Source organism: Carica papaya, chromosome 1 (assembly GCF_054855325.1).
Source record: "Carica papaya isolate Zhongbai chromosome 1, ASM5485532v1, whole genome shotgun sequence".
NCBI lineage: Eukaryota > Viridiplantae > Streptophyta > Magnoliopsida > Brassicales > Caricaceae > Carica > Carica papaya.
This window is the reverse complement of record NC_142309.1, coordinates 7,654,348-7,675,907: the sequence shown is the minus strand read 5'-3', so window position 1 is coordinate 7,675,907 and position 21,560 is coordinate 7,654,348. Positions and strand designations below refer to the sequence as shown.

Here is a 21,560-nt window from a genome sequence, read left to right as displayed (position 1 = left end):
TATATTAAAGTATGTGATCTTGATTTTGGTGGAGTGAAATGAAAAGAGAGGTAGCCGATTTTATTTCCAAATGTCTAGTATGTCAACATGTTAAGGTAGAGCATCAACGCGCAGGCGGATTACTTTAGCCATTACCAATCCTAAAGTGGAAGTGGAAACATATCACAATGGATTTTGTGACAAGGTTACCTAAGGCACGCTCAGGACATGATGTTATTTGGATAATTATCGACCAGCTCACCAAGTCTTCTCACTTCTTGGTTATCAAGATGACTAACCCCTTGAACAAACTAGCAAGAATATATGTATGAGAGATAGTTAAGTTACATAGAGTTCCAGTACTAGTGGTATCTAACAGAGGCCCCAAGTTCACTTTTCAGTTTTGGTCTAGTTTTCAGTAAGTCATGGGAATGAATTGTCCCTTAGCACCACATTCTACCCTCAACCCGATGGATAATCAGAGAGAACAATTCGCACACTGGAGGATATGCTCTGAGCTTGTGTTCTAGACTTCGAGGGCCATTGGGATGATCATCTACTTTTGATAGGGTTCGCCTACAATAACAGCTACCAGGCAAGTATTTGCATAGCTCCGTACGAGGCATTGTATGGTCACCCATGCAGATCGTCGATCTGTTGGGAAGAGGTGGTGATAGATAATACACTAAAATTGTTATGATAATTTAATTGTATTTCCTTTATGCATGTATTGCTTGTTTTATGTGATTTACAGTTAATTGGAAAACTGAAAATTAAAGGTAAACGAGAAATTGTTTGATTAAATGAATGGATGAATGGTAGCCTTACTGGATATTCTTCGAGATGGTGGACAGACCGGGTACAAAGGGAACTCTATCGTAAATATTGTCTCATACCGGACAGGGTATCCAGGATTTGTATTTTGGTGCTCATACCGAACAAGGTATTAAGGGATGATATCTTTTGGTGCTCATACCGAATGGGGTATGGGAACGGTCTATTAGTTGAAAATATTGAAAAAAGGTTCACTTGTAGTACACATCCCTATGGACCCCCATGGATACTAGTAGGCTGATAAAAAAGAAAGTTATTGTTCCGATTGATTGAATATGAGATTATGATACTGTTTATATTATTGCTTCTATAGGTTGATTTTGGAAATCTCACTATGATAAGTATGTGGTAAATGATTTTGTTCATAATAAACGAATTTACTTAAATTAAGAGCTCCATTAGTTGTTTTTATGATTTATACCAACTTTCATTTCGATGTTGGTGAGTAGTGTGATATTCTTACTAGACTACTGAAGCTCACTCTTTCATTAATAATTTCAAATCAAGAGGACCAAGATCCAGAGTCCAATCCACAAGAGGGTTGCGAATAGGATGCTCAGTTGTTTACTTTCCATTTATTTTTTTGATTTTTTGTTATTTTTTGTAAAATGGTCATTCTCGTAACCCTATTTGGTAACCTGAATTATTGTGTAAGGAATGTAAACCCTAATTTTATTTGTTTTGCTTCTGCATTCAATTTAAAATATATCCCCTTTCTAGTTTTGGGTCGTTACAGTTGGTATCAGAGCTGCATTCCGAGCATTTCTTACACAAAATCCTTACGAAACACCAAAAACAATGGATTATCATTCATCCATTCCTTTTGAAATATAGTTACAGGTAGATGAGGAGATAGAGACCCCCACTAAATCAAGCAGCTCGGGAAGGTTCGCTTCTCAAGGATGTGGACTTATTATTTGAAATGTTAGAGAGACTCATCGCTGTCTAGCATGCTCGGGAGTAAAAGAGGGAGCTACCCGACCCACCCCTGCTGCCACAGGTCAAGCCACCCCAGCAGTGAAAGGATCCTGAGCCACCTCGATATGACTCTACTCCTCCATAGTACCATCTAGCACCACCACAGTATGATCCGGTGCTCCAGCCACGGTACCACATGGCACCACCACAGTATAGTCCGGTGCCTCAATCGCATCACCCGACACCACCATAATATAATTCGGTGCCTCCACTGTATCATCTAGTACCACCATAGGGCCATCCAGTCCATCCCCAGCACAATCTAGTCCCTCTCCCATGGGACCCAGTTCCTCTCATGATGGACCTATGCTACATTGAAATGTATAAAAGACTAAACCCATCTAATTTTGTAGAAGGATCCTCATTTAAAGAGGCCGAGTACTGGTTAGCTGAGATAGAGAATACCTTCACGACTCTTGAGGTGAATCCTGAATAGAGAGTCATACTTGCTACCTACATGCTGGTGGGAGAACCAGGCCGCTGGTGGCAACTCAAGCAGCCCATCCTATCCGTTCCAATCACTTTGGAATAATTCTTGGTAGTCATTAATATAAAGTACCTCCCAGAGTATTTCTGACATCTGAAGAAAATGGAGTTTGTACACCTAATCCAAGGTGACATGACTGTATCAGAATATGCCTGAAAGTTCCTCGAGTTAGTTCGGTATTCCCCTGAGAGCATTATGGATGAAAGTAGGAAGGTAAGAAAGTTCGAGTGGGGTCTCCGTCCTCATATCAGACAACAGCTGTATGTATTCGAGCTCAGTACTTACTCGGCTGTCCTAGTCAAAACACAGCTAGTGGAAAGGAACTTTTGCATTTTTCCTTAAGCAGTAGGGAACCTCAAGCCCCCGGTTTCATATCACAGACCAGCACCTATTGCACCTATTTAGCAGAACAAGATACCTAGGCCAATAACTCAGGCTCCTCCTCAGATTCTAACAACAGGACGCGGCAGGACATGGGGATCGACCCTGGTATCGCCTCAACAATACTTGTCGCATATGTGGGAGTGCCCAACATTACGCGAGAGAGTACCCGAAGAATCAGAACCAAGCCAGATCTCCTATCTAGGGCAAGGCTTACAACCTCACGCAGCAGGATGCAAAAGGCCAACCTAGACATGATACAGGGTACGTACACTATCTGTAATCATCTTGCACATGTTTTGATTGATATTGGTGCCTCACATTCATTTGTTTCACATGCTTTTGCATCAAACTTGAATGTATTACCTGAAAGACTTGATTCTATATTATTTGTGTCTACTCCTGGAAGTAGGATACTACTGGAGAATGTTATATACAGAGTCTGTGTCATAGATATAATAGATAAAAAATTAAGTATAGACCTAATAGAGATTGACATGAGGGACTTTGATGTAATCCTAGAAATGAACTGCCTAGCGGTGTATCACGCCAGCATATATTATTTTCATAAGAAGCTTGTATTCAACCCTCCTAATGAGGAGTCATTTATAAATTAATAAAATTCTTTAACATTTGTTCCCTTATGGTAAATTTTCCTTTTATCAAGTACTTTAACTTGGTTGTTTTCTCTAACTAGGCAAACCCAAGAAAGAAATTTATATTCAAGAGATTCTATTAGTTCGAGACTTCCCTAATGTATTCATGGATGAACTACCTGGACTGTCAGTGGATAGAGAAGTTGAATTCACCATGGACATTCAGCTAGGCACCTAGCCTATTTTGGTTGTCTCTTACCGCATGAGTCGTGTTGAGATAGAGGAGTTGAGGAAACAGAATAAAGAATTACAAGATAGTGGATTCATCTTACATAGTGTGTCCCCTTGGGGTGCCGGATTCACATTTACAAGGAAGGAGGATGAGACATTAATGTTATGTATTGACTACAGAGAACTAAACAGGGTCACGATCAAGAACAAGTATCCCCTCTCCAAGATCGATGACCTTTTTGATCAGTTGCAGGGTGCCAGGTCTTCTCCAAAATAGATTTGCATTCAGGTTACTATCAAATAAAGATCACGACAGAATACGTTCCTAAAACAGCATTTCGAATCAGGTACGGACATTATAAGTTCCTAGTCATGCCATTTGGACTAACCTACGCACTAACCATCTTCATGAATTTAATGAAAAGGGTTTTCAGATAATTCATAGATCAGTTTGTCATTATATTCATCAATGATATCCTGCTCTATTCAAAAAGCTGAGAGGAACACGCTCACTATCTGACTTAGGTTTTGCATGTTCTCAGGGAAAAAAAGTTACATACAAAGCTGAGTAAGTGTGGGTTATGCCTCGAGCAGACTACCTTCATATGACATATCATATCAAGGGATAAAGTATCAGTGAACCCTAAAAAAGTTGAGGCAGTGCTCGGCTTAAAAAATTAACCTCGATCAAGGAGATTCGTGGCTTTCTGAGAATCACATATTATTATCACAAGTTTGTGGAAGGATTTTCTAGTCTACCTACTCCTTTGACTCGGCTCACAAAGAAAAACATCAAGTTTGAGTAGAACGAGAATTGTGAAAGGACTTTTTGAGAGCTAAAGAAGCAGTTGACTACCCCACCTGTGTTGGCCTTGCTGAGCGGGATATGAGAATATACAGTTTATAGTGATGTCTGCTACTTGGGGTTAGGTTGTGTTCTGATGCAGCATGAGAAGGTCATAGCCTATAGATCCAGGCAGTTGAAAAGCCATGAGAAAACCTACTCCACCCATGACTTAGAACTTGCCGCGATTATCCACGCCTTGAAGACTTGGTGCCATTACTTGTATAGGGAGACTTTTCATATCTATACTGATTATAAGAGCTTGAAACATATATTTACTCAAAAAGATCTCAACATGCGTCAAAGAAGATGGATAGAACTCCTCAAGGACTACGATTACAACATTTTGTATCACCCGAATAAGGGCAATGTGGTAGCCGACGCACTCAATATAAAAAGTGCAAGCATATTAGTTCACTTAATAGTTTCAGAATGCAGGGCAATAGGGGCCACACAATAGGTACAACTTCAGGACCTGAAGAGAGTCACATGTTCGGCCCACCTGGCTATTCAACTTGAATTGATTCAAAGAATAAAGAAAGCCCAATTCGCCGATTCCATCCTAGCAGCCCTCAAGAAAGATGCCGAACAAGGAGTTAATTCAGAATTTTAAGTTTCTGTCATTAGGTTGCTTAGATTTCAGGACAGAGTGTGTGTTTCATGTGACAATGAGGTGAAAAGGGACATTATGACAGAGACCCTGATACAAACAAGGCTAAAAAAACTCAAGATACTCAAAAAGCATCAAAATGTGACTTGGAGTAGATTTCAAATGATGTGAACACAAATAGAATTCCAAATCTAGAAAGTTTCAACGGACTAGTAACAAGATCAAATACAAAGAAGTTTAAAAAGTTACTCCAAGTTTTCACTCAAAAACATGTGGATGATGAGCTGGCCAATTGTGAAAAGTTCAAATATGAGCTTTTTGAACAACCCAAATTCGTAACTTTAATTGGGTTTAAATGATTTGGGATAATTTGGGCTTGTTTGAGTCTTATTGGTAATGAGTGAATAAGCCTTGTGTATAGGCCGGATTAGTTGAGTTATTTTAAGTATTTTGGATTATTTTATTTTAGTTTGAGTTAAGTAGACCCATATAGTCTATTGTAACTCATTTAGGCTTAAGTCTTCTCTTAGTGTTATTACAAGAATGAGCCCATAACTATATGGTGCCACAAACAATTAGCGATGTTGGTTAAGAAAATTGGAGTTACAAGGAGTTACATAATAATTACATGCCTATAATTAGTCTAGTTATTGTTGGAGTTACAATTGTAATTATCACATAATTAGCCTAGTTATTGTGGGAGTTACAATTGTAGTTATTGTGTTGTAACTTATCATTAATTTATTTGGCTACAAATACCATATGAACTCTTCTTTGTGGACATCAAGAGTGGTAATCAAATATTTCAGAATTGAGTTAAGGAGTGTTTTGACTTTCTTTTCACTTTATGCACAAGTTATTGATTTGGAATACAATTGTTATCACTTATATTTCAATTTTGATTTTCTATTTCAATTGTTCTTGGTACTTGTTTGGATTGGGTTCAAGGAATATCATTTATCTTTCTTGGGTTCTATTTAATTTCTACCATTTGGGTGATTGAACAAACTTAATTCTTTTTTACTTATGATCTAAATTCTGTTATAGACCGATTGAAGAGTTCTAAGGTTCAAACAAGGGTCTTGGGGTTTCACATTAGACCCATATCTCAAAATTTGCCATGCATCTCGGAAGCACTAAGATGTATCAAAGTAATGCGACCCCAATTTTGGTGGAACGTGATGAAAAGAGATGTAGCTGACTTTGTTTCTAAGTGTTTGGTATATCAGCGAGTCAAGGTAGAGCATCAATGCCCAGACGGACTACTTCAGCCATTACCAATTTCAGAGTGGAAATAAAAACATATCACAATGGATTTTGTGACAGGATTGTCTAGGGCACACTCGGGACACGATGCCATTTGGATAATTGTTGACCAGCTCACTAAGTCTTCCCACTTCTTGGCCATCAGGATGACTGACGCTTTGAATAAGTTAGCAAGAATATATATCCGGGAGATAGTAAGGTTACATGGAGTGCTAGTGACAGTAGTGTCCGACAAGGACCCTAGGTTCACTTCTCGGTTCTGGTCTAGTTTTCAGTAGACCATGGAAACGAAGCTGTCTCTTAGTACTGCATTCCACCCTTAGACTGATGGATAATCAGAAAGGACGATCTGCACACTGGAGGATATGCTTCGAGCTTGTGTTCTTAACTTCGGGGAGCCATTGGGATGAACATTTACCCCTAATAGAGTTCGCCTATAATAACAGCTACCAAGCAAGTATTGGCATGGCCCCGTACGAGGTGTTGTATGGCCGCCCATACAGATCGCCGATCTATTGGGAAAAGGTGAGTGATAAACGATTGTCTAGTCCAAATCTTTTGGAGGAGATTACATCCAAAATAGTTAAGATTATGAAGAATATTTAGACGACTCATGGCAAGTAAAAGAGTTATGCATATATCTAGAGGAGGGATTTGGAATTTGAGAAAGGTGATCGGGTGTCCTTAAGGTCACTCCGTTCAAGAGAATCAATAGGTTTGACAAGAGGGAGAAACTAAATCCCTGGTTTATTGGGTTATTTGAAATCTTAGACAGAATTGGCACCGCCGCCTACAGACTGACACTGCTTCCAGAACTTTTCAAGATCCATAATGTATTTCATGTGTCTATACTATGCAAGTACAACCCGAACCCCTCTCACATCTTGGCCCACGAGTCTCTTTCACTCTAGGAGGATCTATCCTATGAGAAGGTACCAGTCGGTATTGTGGACTAAAAGAGCAAAGTACTCCGTAATCAGAAAATTCCCTTGGTTAAGGTCTTATGGCAGAATCACACACAGGGAGAGGTCATATGGGAGCTACAGTCGGACTTCAAAGCCCAATATCCCCAACTGTTTAACTGAGTGAGAGAGAGACAAATTTAATGGATCAAATTTCTTTTAAGGGGGGAGAGCTGTAATACCCGAAATTAATTTTAGTATATTTAAAAATTAATGTATAAATATAATTTTTAGATTTTTGAATTTTTACTTAATGTAAAAATAAAGAAAAAATAGGTGGATGATGAAATTGAAAATAATTTTGAGAAAAAGGTGAAAATTTGGGTTTTGTGGGTATTTTTGAAAGAAAAATCAAAAACTAGAGGTCAAAACGTAATTTTAAAAAATGTGCCACGTAGGATGCCCAGTCAGCAGCCCTGACGAGCCGGAGCGCGCCGCATGACAAGGCACGCTAGTGCGGTGCCACACAGAAGGTCACGCTGGTAATCCGCGTGATCGCGATCGAACGGTCCACATTTATTCTCGTGTGTATGGACGGTCCAGATTCATTCCTCCTTTAAACGCGATCATACGGCCCAAATCAAATCATGAAGAACGGTTCATATTCACTTCATATTTAAACGCGATCGGACGGTCCAAATCAAACACAATGGACGACCCAGATTAAAAAGAGACGAATATAAATACCTCACTTCACACCAAACTCTAACCCTAACTGCTAAACCCCCCTAACGGAGAAGAAGAACCAGTCGCCAGGAAGGGAGCCGATCGGCGTCGTGCCAGAGCCACCTCCGACCGCCAAAAGAGGTAAAAAAAAATTTATTTGCTCGAAATTTGATTTTGAACACCCCCATGGCCAAATTGGAGCAAAAAGACCAACGAATGAGCCAAAAACTGCGGGTAAAGCCCGGTGGTACCACCGTGGAAAAAATAAAAAATCGCCTCCAATGAGGCCCTTCCCGATTTTCATTTCGTACAAATTTTTCACCATTGTAATCAGCATTCCTTTTTCTATAGGTTGACTGAAACAAAACACCCAACTGCGAAGGTGAGCCAGTAGAGTCGCCACATCGAAAACCTCACCGCTAGTAGGCCTTTGTTTTTCGACTTTTTTTGGCCAACTGATGCCTCTTAACATGTTTTCTTGTAGGGAGGAGTATAAAACAGGTCGAAATCGGCTAAAACTAGCCGAAAACAACCAGCCCGAGGTAAACTGCCGTCGCGAGCAGTAGTGCAGTCGCCAGAGCACGACGAAGCCGCCGTGCCGGAATCCCAAAATTGGCTGAAAAGGGTTTCTAACATCGATTTTAGATTTTTTGAGGTATTTTTAGGTACTTGGAGCGTGTTTTAATCCCTGAAGAAAAATTCAGAGAATCCGGGAACAGCTAGTAGGCGCAGTTGAAAACTTAGCATTTCGGATATCGATTAAAGTAAGAATCCCTCACCTGATTCCCTGTTATAAAATTAAAGTCTAATTATAAATAATATGGTATTTTACTTAACTTAGAAATATCGATAATTAAAAGTTACTAATGGAGACAAAACCGGTTATTTATTATTGTTTGCAATGTTTAACTGATTGATTGATTTTACAGTTTCGAATGCATGATAATACACTAAAATTGGTATGATAATTCGATTGTGTTTTCTTGATACATGTATTGCTTGTTTTACATAATTTATAATTAATTGGAAAACTGAAAACTAAAGGTAAACGAAAAATTATTTGATTAAGTGAATGGATGAATGGTAGCATTACTGGATATCCTTGGAGATAGTGGACAGATCGCATACATAGGGAACCCTACCGTGAACGTTATCTCATACTGAACGAGATATCGAGAATTTGTATTTTGGCACTCATACCGGACGGAGTATGGGGACGGCTCGTTTTACCCTCATACAGGATGGAGTATTGAGAGATGGTATCTTTTGGTGCTCATACTGGACGGAGTATGGAGACAGTCCCGTTAGTTGAAAATGTTGAATAAAGGCTTACGCGTAATAGGGACATCTCTATGGACTCCCATAGATACCATTAAGCTGATAAAGGAGAAAGTTGTTATTTCGACTAATTGAATATGAAATTATAATATTGTTTTTATAGGTCGATTTTAAAAATCTCACTACGGTAAGTATGAGGTAAATATTTTATTCATGATAAATAAATTTACTTAAATTAAGAGCTCTATTAGTTATTTTTATGGTTTTTACCAACCTTTATTTCTGTGTCAGTAGGTAGTGTGACATTCTTATTGAACTAGTGTAACTCACTGTTTCATTAACCATTTCAGATTAAGAATACCAAGATCCAGACCCCGATCCACAAGAGGATTGTGAATAGGATGTTCAGTTGTTTACTTTCCATTTATTTTTTTAATTTTTGTTATTTTTTTAAAATAATCATTCCCATATCCCTATTGAGTAATCTGAATTATTGTATAAGGAATGTTAAACTCTAATTTTATTTATTTCGCTTCCACATTCAATTTAAAATTTATCTCATTTCTAGTTCCGGATCATTACAATTTTCAAGTAATTAATTAGAAGATGATTATAATTTAGAAAAATATATTTATATATTTCTTAAGTTGGAGTGTACCATCAATAATCAAACTAACACAAGGATGATTTAATTTTTTTTTAAAAAAATTACTCATACAGTTGTCCGTATAGGGTAACATTGTTAATGAAAATAGAGTTATAATAGTACTAAAGTTTTAACTGACCTAATGCATTTTAATAACAGTTTTCATTCTGCTTTTAATTAAAAATAACGATCCTAATTTTGATTATTGTTTTCTAAATATATTACAATATAGTAAAATATATTTTAATAATAATTTTGATATACGTTTATCTGACTTCTAGTTTACAATAGTGATTTCAGTTTTTTAATTCTTTTTTTTTACATATATATTATGATGTAGTTGAAAAAAAAGATTGATATATTATAATAATTTTTTTTCTTCGTTTAATAATAAAACCATTTAAAACAAAATTACAATAAACTCAGATCAAACGGGCAGCCAGAGCGATTTGAGAATTCAAACAAAGCCTGCTTTGACTGAGTCTCTTGAAGAGGGCGTGGTTTGTCTGGGAAGAATCAGAAAACCCGAACAAAATTCTCTCACTTTCATCATCGCCATGGCCGATCACCATCATCGCCACCACCAGCACCGGCCACACCGCATCTCCTTGCCCCCACGAACCACTGCCATTTCCACCACCAGGTCTTACCCTTCCTACCCTTACCCTTCCATCACCACTCCAACCCCAACTCCATCTAAAACCAGACTCTCCTCTTTCTCCTCCTCCAACTCCAAATCCACCAAATCCTCTATTTCCTTCCTCTTCCTCCTCCTCTTCTCTCTCCGTTCGCTGTACTCGCTCCTTCCTTTCCTTCGTTCCTCTCCTTCATTTTCTCTCTTCCCTTTCTCCTTCCTCGTCTCCCTTCTCTCCTTTCTCTTCTCCTTCTCCTTCTCTCTTTTCCCCTACTCTCAATCTACAAAAGACCCTTTTCTCTATCAAAAGCAAAACCAACCTTTCTTCTCCCTCTCATCGATTTCCCCACCGCAGCGCAAGGTTTTACTCGCCAAATCCCTTCTATTGGCCGTCGTTTTTCTCCTCCGCTTCCAGGCTCTCCGCTATTGCGGTGCTGCAACAATGATCTTGGCGGAGTTGTCCGGAAACGTGGCTGCGAAGTTCGTGGCGGAGGAGCAGAAGTGGGATTCGAGTGAACGGAGCCGGAGAAGCTCGTCTAAGGTTCGTGGGTTTGTTCTTTTGTTTCTTGGGTTGTTTTTGCTATCAATAAGTTGGGACCGGGTTGAATGTTTCCCGTTCTCGACTTCTTTTATTGAAAAATGGGGCTTTTCTGTTTATCCTAGGGATAATTGTCTCAGGATTTGGCCTATGTTGCTTCCTTTTTTATCTGGCTTCTTGGCTTGCTATGAAAGAGATTCCATGAATTGGGGAACTATCCGGCAACTGGGTGGGAAACGTGTTCGATTGATTTCGCTGTTTTTCACTACAATTTTCCTTTTTGTTCCTGCTGTTATGAGCATTATATTCTTTGAAAGTGACGGAGATGGCTTCTCTATTGGGAATCTAGGTTGGCCTTTAGCCAATACTGTCGTTTTTGGGGTGCTATTGAGTGAGAAGTATGGTGATGAGAAGTTAGTGAGTTCTAAGGATTTTCAAAGAGAGTTCCTGATTACCTGTGTTTGCACAGTTGTCTTGGAGTTGTTTTATTTCCCAGAGCTTTCGCTTTGGGGGCTGCTACTATGTGGTTTATTGCTGTATTTTGCTGTCAGGGAGTTGGATCCTATTTATTCTAATTATCATGAAATCGGTTCTGAATCCTCAGAGTCATTTACTGCCTTGTTTATGAAGCCTATCCGCCACATTTTGGGTGAAAGGAAGTCCCGGAAAATTGCACTTTTCCTTTTGATTAACACCGGTTACATGGTTGTGGAATTTGTTGCTGGTTTCATGAGCAATAGTCTTGGGTTGATATCGGATGCCTGTCACATGCTGTTTGATTGTGCTGCCTTGGCAATTGGACTCTATGCTTCTTATATTTCGCGTTTGCCTGCGAATAATCAATTCAACTATGGTCGAGGGAGATTTGAGGTTTTGTCAGGGTATGTTAACGCTGTCTTCCTTGTTCTGGTTGGAGTATTGATTGTGTTGGAGTCCTTTGAGAGGATTTTGGACCCTCAAGAGGTGTCAACTAACAGTCTATTGGTTGTTTCAATTGGAGGGTTGCTTGTGAATGTGGTTGGCTTAATCTTCTTTCACGAGGAACATCATCACGCCCATGGGGGATCTGGATGCACGCATTCTCATTCTCATTCTCATTCTCATTCTCATTCTCATTCTCATTCTCATTCTCATTCTCATTCCCACTCCCATTCCCATCATGATCACCACCATCAACACGATCATGCTGGACATCATAAATGTGATGGTAAGCATCACGAATTTGTTGTTGTGTCTCATGAATTCCATGAAGACTTGTGCTCTGCCCATGATCATGATGACCACCATCGTGATAATCAACAGGGAAGTGCCGAAGGTTGCAGAGGACATCAGAAAACTCTAGATGCTAAGTGCTATAATCACCGTGATCATGTCCACAGTGACCACCATGACCATGACCACAAACATAGGCACCATGTTGACCATGACCATGCTAGTCAACCTGACCACCATGGCCATGCTCAGAACCATGATCACCATGGTCTTGCTCATAACTATGACCACCATGGCCTTGCTCAGAACCATGACCACCATGGCCATGCTCAGAACCATGACCACCATGGCCATGCTCATCACCATGATCACATTGGCCATGCACACAACAGTGGCAATAGTCATAAGCATCACAATGACTATTCTGTCAAAGAAAGCCTGCTTCATAGTTCTAGAACTTCACATGATCATTCTTTTGCATGGCAGATTGGAGAAAATCCTCAGGGTGAAGGAGCAGGTTCAGATACTCATGCTCACCATTCTGATAGAAAAGGTCATTCTTCTTCTGAAAAGCAAAAGTTGGTATCCAATCATGGGGAGCCGCAGAAGCATCATCATCACCATATTGACCACAACATGGAAGGAATATTCTTGCATGTTTTGGCCGATACCATGGGAAGTATTGGAGTTGTTATATCAACCCTCTTGATAAAGTACAAGGGATGGGTTGTTGCTGATCCTGCTTGCTCAATATTTATTTCTGTTTTGATTGTATCTTCAGTCATTCCGTTGCTCAGAAATTCTGCAGAAATTTTGCTTCAAAGAGTTCCTAGGACCTATGAGCAGGATCTGAAAGAGGCAATCAATGATATTATGAAAATAAACGGAGTACGAGGGATTCAGAACCTGCATGTATGGAGCTTCACGAACACGGATGTCGTTGGCACACTTCATGTTCATGTCTCAGCGGAGAGTGATCATGGCTCTACGAAGTTGCAGGTGTCTCATATTCTACGGGATGCTGGGATAAAGGATTTGACATTACAGATTGAAGGTGTGAAGTAGTCAGTAAGTTTAGCCTTTCACCTGTGTTTCTGACTTGGAAGGAAGGTTAACCCTACAAAGTTTCTTTTTATAAGTATACCTGTCAGAATTGGAAACCCCTAGTTATCTTGCATACGTTTTTCTGCTTATCAAAGATAATGATTTTTCTTGGGACAACTAAAGGGGGTTAAATTTGTGCAGAGATGTAATCATGTAAAGAATGTCCAAGTAGCACAAAATTTACTATCTACTTTCATATTCAACCTTTTCTTGCTTAACTAGGTAGAGTATATTTCCACTTGTAATTCCAGTATGTCCATTTCATGCCTTGATATTATGCTTCAAACCACAGTTGAGAACAATTATAGGACAGAGAATAATAGCTTCTCTTTTTTGTCTTTGTTAGCCCAAGATGGTAAACACAGAATGGGATTGGACCAGTCCCCTGGGGCATCAACTCCAATGTAAAGCTGGTATACCACTGAGCTATGACTTTCTATATCTGCTTGCATGTCCTGAATGCGTAATTAGGACATTTCATTTTTATGATCAGTTAGGTTGAAAATTGATTTTCACACTATAATTGCATTTTTTAGTAACTGATCATTTTAAAATGTCTGAAGTTCCTGAATGTTTAAATTAGTACTTAAGACTAAGAAATACGTAAAAAGTCAAGGCTGCATTTGACGCTCAGGGTAAGGTAGTTTCGGTGAAGTGGGTTAGTAAGTAGGATAGATAAGGTAATAGTTGGGTGGAGTAAGCTATCCATGTATAGAAATTTTACACCATCAAATACGCAGCAAAATCAACCCAGAACATGTTCTTTGCCACTATTGATGATGATATATTTATTGACTGGGCCAAAACATACAACTTTTGAAAAATAATTTTCAAACATGCATGAAATGATAATTAATTGTATATACATTCCAAGTAAAAGTAATAGTATGGATACAAACTTGATTCTTAACCTCCTATGAGTGAACTATGCTTCTTTAAAATTCACCATATCCTAAACTCTTTTCCTAAAAGAGAGACTAATTTGATCATAAACGTTAATTCTATTAGAAGAAAAAGAAAAAAAATGAAAGCTATGACAAACAACAAATGAATCCTAATGAATTTAAATAATTTTACATTTAGTGATGTGGTTGTAACTCCAACTTGTATGCTTGTATTTCCATGGGAGAAATCATAGTCTGTCCATCCTGGATGTTTCTTGACTGCTCAACATACCCAAGCATCTCCATGTCATCATGTAAAAGATTTAAAGAAGTTGTTCTTATTTTCGACACTGTAAGGTCCTTGAAGATGGAGAGTAGATTTACAGACTCATTAACAATGCTAGTGCATCCTAATATGGACTCTCGGAAATAGGAAGAATCCCATTTTTTTCTTTGTAAAATTATAACAAACCTAGGATCTTCTACTGGCTGTTGAGAATATTTCGATGGTCGGGGAACCTTGAAATTCACAATATGCAAGTCACATGGTAAGGGAGAAGCTAAAGGGGAAAAGGATCTTGGAGGCGGCTGAAGGGAAACTTCTTGTGGTTTTTTAGAAATGAATGTATGTAATGGATAATTTAAATGGGCACCAACACAGTGAGAAAGAAGAGAGGGACTAAGAGGAAGGGGGTTTAATATAGGATCAGAAGTAGAAGAAACATTGGATTCCATAAGAAAATGGAAAATTATATTCATTGGACGATTATCAATTACTCCTTGGCCTAGGCCACGTCCATCATCGTTCGTTAAACGACGATCAAGCATAATCTCTAACCATCCATCTTTAAGGCTTGCAACGCCTAGAGATTGTCGAGAATGGACAGAGAGCCTCTTGCCATTAGATCCTTGAATGAATGCAAGAGAAGGCATGGGGTAGTAGTTTCCTTGCAAGGGGATCTTATCATAGGTTTCTCTCCGGCTCATCTGAAACCCATTTAAGTCAGAATAGAAAACCCTTTTGCTATCAACATCTGTTTTGTATCTAACTATTAATTCCTTGTCATAAAAAATATGGCCAAGAAGCTCTACATGATATTCTTTCTCAATTACAAACTCCTGAATAGTGTTATGGTTATTAGCTCCACTATAAATTCGAGTGCTATGGGAAATAGGAGTATTTTCCAAATTTGTCCTTGGATAAGTATATACTTCTTGCATCAATGAACCTTCAGAAATCACCATATGTCCCCCAGCCTCAACAATAGGTAAAGCATCACCAATTGGTTTGAATAAGTAGGCTCCACTTCCTGAGCTAGAGTAAATACCAATTTCTTCAACCACAACACTTTGAGAACCATTTGCTTCTCCTATCTTCTGTAATAAGCCATTTCTAACATCAAATGTTAGAGTTAGATGCTTGTTTTGGATTTCCACCATGTCATCTTCCACTTTTGAGCAGGCATATTGAGCTGGGCAAGAAAACTTATCGGATTCAGAGAAGTACTTGAGTTTTACAGGTTTAGTTTTCTCACATCTAGTAATACCATTAACAATGTAATATGTTTGCAAGCCCATAGCGGGAACAATAGCTTTCCAGTGAACACGATGTCTACCAGTAAAAATCTTGGTTATATCATGTTGTAGTTCAGGAGAAATTTGGCTTTCAACACAAGTCCAGTTTGAATCCAACACAGTAACTTCAGTCCTGTTAACAATAACCATCACAACTTCTTCTCTTGTCTGCTCCAAAGGGTTAAAAAGAACAACAGATTGTACAGTACCTTCACGAGCACTAATTGCTTTATGCACTGGCTGAACATCATACTTAGATCTAACTTGTTCTGGCTCAAACTGAGATGGGTGATGATCTGATTTTTCCTGGCGAGTTCCAAGTAGTATTTCAATAGATTTAGACATGAAAATTTGCAAGTCTTGTAGAGAAGTATGCATTCGAATTCCATAATCCTTAACAACATGATCCTTAGCAGTACCAGTTACCCCATCATGGTGCTGGAAAAGAGCTAAATTCCTCCTTGCAGCTGTCAACTTGTAGGTAAACCCTAAGGGGAACTTCTCACATTGTGGTCTCTGACAATAACCTAGCAACAAAGCCATCATTAACTCTGATGCACGCAATGTCTGTTCAAGAATTCTATCGACAGCCTTGAAAAAAGGTCTTGAAACATAATAACCACTCCAATAATCCTGCTGTCTATCAGCATAAGTGAAAAAGTCTCCAGACAGAGAAGGAAATCCTAAAACCTGATTAGAACCAATCTCTCCAGGGAGAGAATAATTAATTCTCTCTGCCTCATCACGAAGGATTCGAAAATAATCATCCAAAGTGCCAAATTGAATCTCTGTATTCAAATTGGGATCAGAGTTGATGTAATCAAATAATAATTGGTAATTCCTAAACTGTACCTCTGCCTCATCGACATTGATGTAGCGAAAATCATCTCCGAGTGGAATAAGAAGTGTATTAGTCCGATATAGAGTTGATTTCTTCCTGTATTGATCTAGTAGTTTCAGTGCTTTCTCTTGTACATTTTCCTGGTTGATCTCCACAGGATTCTGTTTCCATGGACATTGCTCATACAGAAAGCTTTGAATTCGAGCAAAATCAAACTGACAACAAATGGCAGGTTCTGGTCCACACGTGTGCGGGATATCATATGAATAGAAAGGCATCATGTGTACAAAAATATCAGTAGTTTCTTCAAAATCCCAGCTCTGACGCCAAACATATTCCAGATTCGTATGTAAAGCAAGTTCTTTTTTAAGTTCATAGTGAGTCCTCTGAATAAGCATGTTCTCGAAACCCATGCGACGAAGAAGATAAGCCATTGTTGATGAGTAACCAAATGGATCTATTGCCCATGAATTTTTTGGGACAACTCCAATGGTGTCATTCAACCATAAATTTCCCTCTGCTACCTATTAAAAATGTTAACAGCAATTAAAAATCTGGACTGAAAGTGGTAACTAATTACTATATAACTTAAAAGTTCCGAACTTCACTGACAATAAAAATAAAAAATACAAATAAAAATTATATTTTTACGTATTTCATTAATTATGTGATATTTCATATATCAATAATAACATAATAATTTAACAAAAACATAAGAAAGTCCAATCAAAATTGAAACTTGTCTGGTATAAAGAGAAATAGAGATACAAGTCATCCGCCTAATACTAATGATGAATTATTAACTGTTGAGATTATATATATGCATATTATTTATGTTTGTATGAGTATGTATTATAATCTAGTCTTACTCAAATATATTACCACGAGTTCTCTTTCATGGGAATATTTACCTAGTGGATCTTTTTGTTCTTTTTAGATTTTCAGAACACAAGATGACATTTGTTTTTGTTCCAGAAAATCAAAAGATAGATATGATATTGCAAACACCCCCCTCATATGTAGATGAAAACTTTATTGAAGCTAAAATTTGAAGAGAAAAACTATACAAGAGAATAATTTAAGGAAAAATATGAAGAACATAAATGAATATATGCATAGGGAGGGTTATAAGGATATATACCTGCTCTATAATGGCAAAAAAATGTGAATTAGCCTGTAGCAAGAAGAACAAAACCAAAATTATATTTATATACACTATTAACATAGACACTAAATTGATACATATATATATATATATATATAATTAAAATTACAAATATATATTTCAAAAAAATATATTATACATATATATATATACACTAAACCAAAAAATATATTAAAAAGTTTTATTAAACTAAAAATATGTTATAAATACCTCGTCGTTCATTACCCAACCACCTCCAACAATTTCTAGCTGCCCATTCTTCACCAAGTTGATGAAAGATTCTCTTTGAATATCTGAGGCATCTCTCCACCATTTCTCCAGATAAGACATCTCCTCCCATATAAATTTCCGTCGGACATCCTATAATTCAAATATTATTTTATATATATATATATATATATGTAGAAGAAATAAAAACTCTTACTTAAAAAGGCATTAACTAATAAACTCAACGAACTAAATCCAACATTTTTCTTAGCATATATGAATTGTTAGTTTTCACCTGTACTAATAACTTTGAATCTTTTTCACTGAATTTAGCAAGTCTGCTTCAATTTTTATTATATGTCTAGCATGAAATCTTTCTCTATTGAGAGGAAAAGAGAACAAACCCTTAATGTACCTTCGATAGTGTTTCTACGATGGTGTCCAATATGAGCCTAGATTGCTTCTCGTAGTACTCTTGTATCGTCAATTTCCAGCCTGGATCATTATGCGAGTGAGGCACCACAAACACCTTGTATTACCGAGTGAGGAAAAATTATTATTTTTATTCATTGCTCATTAATTAAATACAACAAGTATTTATAGATATATCAACAAAGCTAATGATAAAGGTAAATTAAAAAACAAGTAATTAGTGGAAGAGATAATTTATACCTTTAATACTTCCCATCAAGATAGAATAAATATATTTTTAACTGTCATATTAGATAATAGAGGAAACATATCATGAGAAGATAAAGTTTGATTGAAATATCCACAAGTTGGTGTTGAGACCAAAAATGAAGAAGATTGATGTGTTGTGCGAGAATCTAATTTCGAATAAAGTTACATTCAATTTTAATGTGTTTAATGTATTCGTGAAATACGATATTGAAAGTTAGATTAATAGCGGTTTGATTGTTACAAAAAATCAGGTGCAGAGTTGTGAAACATCGGCACCAAAATCATGAAATAATTGTTTAATACGGTGGAATTCACTAGCACTTAAAGATAAGATACGATACTCAACTTTTGTAGATGATTTACAAATTGTGAATTACTTTTTACTCTTCTATGAGGTCATGGAGTCTCCAAAAAATATATAATACCTAAAAATAAAGTTTTTAAGTCATGACACGATGCCTAATTAATATTAGAAGACATGCTCCATAAGATCATATTGAACAATAATTTTATTGATAAATATAGAATCTACAATGTCCAGTGAGTGTCTTTCATATTGTAAAATATAGAGGTCATTTCACTAATAAACCATACCAATCATCATCTTCTTATTATTAAAAAATAATAAATTCATAAGAATGATTTATTCTCTTATATAAAAAAAAAAAAAATTATTATTCAATCCCATGAGAAAAGACAAAACATACTCTCTCCAAAAATAACTATTCAGTTCATTAATGCCTCCACATGAGCATTTCAAGTTAAGAATTATCCGGTTCTTTCTAAATAGCTTTAAACTTGGTAAAATATAAACTTATAGAATTTTGATTATGCACATGGTTAACAAGGTATCTTCTACATTGAAAAATTATTGTACAATTACTTTGTTAGAAGTAGTCACGAAAATCTATCTAAATTTAAAATGCGGACTCAGAGAATATAATACTTGTTAAATTTTTTTGACACATTTTGGAATCCAGGAAGTTATTCTATTATTGTTGCAATTCATAAATCAAGAAGATTTTGATTAAAAAAATCAAGCTTTATAATAGATCCATCAATAAATTCTATCTTATTTTTTAATAAAAGTACATCGTCAACACTTTATTTTAGGAAGAATAATGATCTCTGCTAAGTTACTGAAACACTGACATTAAGTCAGGACTATCTAAATAATATGAGAAAAAATTACTTGTTGGATTGTTGATGGTGTTTTCTTTTTTGAAGCTAAGAAAGAAAGTTTTCTTTAATATTTGAAGAAAAGAAAACTTCAAGAAATAAAAAATCAGAGTTCTTTAATCAAAATTCTTTTTAGGAGTTAATGAGGAAAGAGAGTGAGTAGGAAATTATGAGACAAGGAGCAAAGAATATTTGCTTTAACATCATATTACAGAGTGAGAAAAAAAATAATTATTCATATTAATTACTAATTAATCAGATACAACAAGTATTTATAAATGGTAAACTAATTAACAAAAAACACAACAACTAATAAATTAATTTACACCTCTGATACCTTGAGCTTCTCAGTATCCCACTCATCTCCTTTGTAATTTACTCTCCATCCTTGCTTCCATGGTCCACCATCCAAGTCCAAGAATTGAATTTTGTCGTATAAGTCCTTAGTGGTTATATCTACAAGGGCGCCAGAAGATGTGGCATTTTTGAATCTCGATATAGGCTTTCGGGACCTAAGATAGCGAGTAGATTGGTCTCTAGCAAAATGGAAGGAGATGGGTTTGGGGACCCCGAAATGGAAGATTGTGAGAAGAAGGAAGAGAAGAGAGACTGAGAGAGCAATGGTGAAGAAGTTAGCGAAAAGAAAGTTGACGAGGGTCGTTCGTTTTCGTGATTTCCTATTGACGGGCTTCGGTTTGGCCGATGACGGGAGGAGCGACTGGGGCCAGTTGCCTCCTCCGGCACGGAGGATGTTACCAACGTAGGAGGAGAAGGGCATTCTTCTCCTTTAGTTGCTACAAAACTTAATGTCTTTTTTTTTTTTCTCTATGTTTTTTCAGATTATTGTCCTTCCCAATCCAAGGCTTCCTTCTTTAATCTAATTAAGGGATTTTTAGTGGTTTTCGCCATGTGCGTACGAGACGTGGATGGTGAGAGAGCTTAGAGGAGCAAAATAGGATCTAAGAGGACCGACCAAACAACAAATTACTTATAATGCGTAGACTTCATTCTTTGGTCAATTCAAAAAATTTGGACCCTACAAATCAGAGTTTAGATAATTGACCCATAAGCATTTTTTTAATCTAAAAAAAAAATTACAGATTTAATTTTGAAAAGTAATTACTTTATAATAGTTTTGTCCTGCGAATTATTTATTTTCTTCTTCTTCTTTTTTTTTTTTTAAATAAAAGAATTAAAATGATGACAAAGTAGCTACCGATTTTAAAAGTTCTATTCCACTACTTTTTATGTAATATTTTAAGTCCAATGGTAGAAAAATTATATACAGACATTATAAAAAGCACTTTCATATACAAAATTAGTAAATAACCCAGTGCTGTGCAGCATTTTACGTATGTATAATCATATATTTTGTTTAATAAATGGATCAGAGCTTAAAAATGATAGTACTAATTAGGTAATTATCACCGTGTTTATTACAAAACGTATTTCAAACATTAATTTTTAAGCAAATATAGTTGGAATAATCATTGTGGTATAAAAGAGAAACGAAATAAAAGTTAAAAAAAAAAAAAAAAAAGAGTATGCTGTATTTTAATCATATTTTAAAGTTTTTTTAATTATAAATGTATTTTATAGTTATTTTATGAATAATTCATGATTATTCACTATAATGGTAAAATTTATAGTTTATTTTCAATCTAAATATGTTGGATTTGATTGGATTAAAGAATATAATTGGATTAGTTGGGAATTAAGCATGTTAAAAATCACATTAGATACAATTTATATGCTACACGTAGGTACTTGATTCGTGTCATT

The 21,560-nt window shown here is 36.6% G+C and overlaps 2 protein-coding genes across 7 annotated transcripts; one reads left to right on the top strand and one right to left on the bottom strand.

The window, feature by feature from the left end:
• The first annotated feature begins 10,172 nt into the window (after positions 1–10,172).
• LOC110823667 (zinc transporter-like protein) lies at positions 10,173–17,056 on the top strand. Of its 6 annotated transcripts, none has more exons than XR_015818351.1 (3): positions 10,173–13,210; positions 13,593–13,659; positions 16,704–17,056. XR_015818351.1 is itself a non-coding variant. In XM_088217592.1 (3 exons), exons 1-2 carry the CDS (start codon positions 10,316–10,318, stop codon positions 13,652–13,654), a joined length of 2,943 nt encoding a protein of 980 aa, XP_088073718.1. In that variant the 5' UTR covers positions 10,173–10,315; the 3' UTR covers positions 13,655–13,659; positions 16,704–17,056. The 6 variants fall into 6 exon arrangements, 4 of the variants coding, with proteins under 4 accessions (XP_088073718.1, XP_088073722.1, XP_021909910.2 ...); XR_015818352.1 differs by having other exon boundaries at positions 16,779–16,919; XM_088217592.1 differs by having other exon boundaries at positions 10,173–13,196.
• On the bottom strand, positions 14,326–20,739 carry GMII (golgi alpha-mannosidase II). Its single transcript, XM_088219273.1, has 5 exons — positions 20,116–20,739; positions 18,334–18,447; positions 17,922–18,071; positions 17,688–17,720; positions 14,326–17,070 (listed from the first exon to the last, which is right to left on the bottom strand). Exons 1-5 carry the CDS (start codon positions 20,554–20,556, stop codon positions 14,326–14,328), a joined length of 3,483 nt encoding a protein of 1,160 aa, XP_088075399.1. The 5' UTR covers positions 20,557–20,739.
• Between the last annotated feature and the right edge of the window lie 821 nt (positions 20,740–21,560).

What these genes read in the sequence shown, in the direction of transcription:
- LOC110823667 (XM_088217592.1), top strand. Translation starts at nt 10,316, where the DNA reads ATGGCCGATCACCATCATCGCCACCACCAGCACCGGCCACACCGCATC. An exon ending in TTTGACATTACAGATTGAAG is followed by an intron (nt 13,197 to 13,592) that starts GTGTGAAGTAGT and finishes TGTCTTTGTTAG; the next exon opens with CCCAAGATGGTAAACACAGA.
- GMII (XM_088219273.1), bottom strand. Translation starts at nt 20,556, where the DNA reads ATGCCCTTCTCCTCCTACGTTGGTAACATCCTCCGTGCCGGAGGAGGC. An exon ending in GGGATACTGAGAAGCTCAAG is followed by an intron (nt 18,448 to 20,115) that starts GTATCAGAGGTG and finishes CGGTAATACAAG; the next exon opens with GTGTTTGTGGTGCCTCACTC. An exon ending in GTTGGGTAATGAACGACGAG is followed by an intron (nt 17,721 to 17,921) that starts GTATTTATAACA and finishes TTCTTGCTACAG; the next exon opens with GCTAATTCACATTTTTTTGC.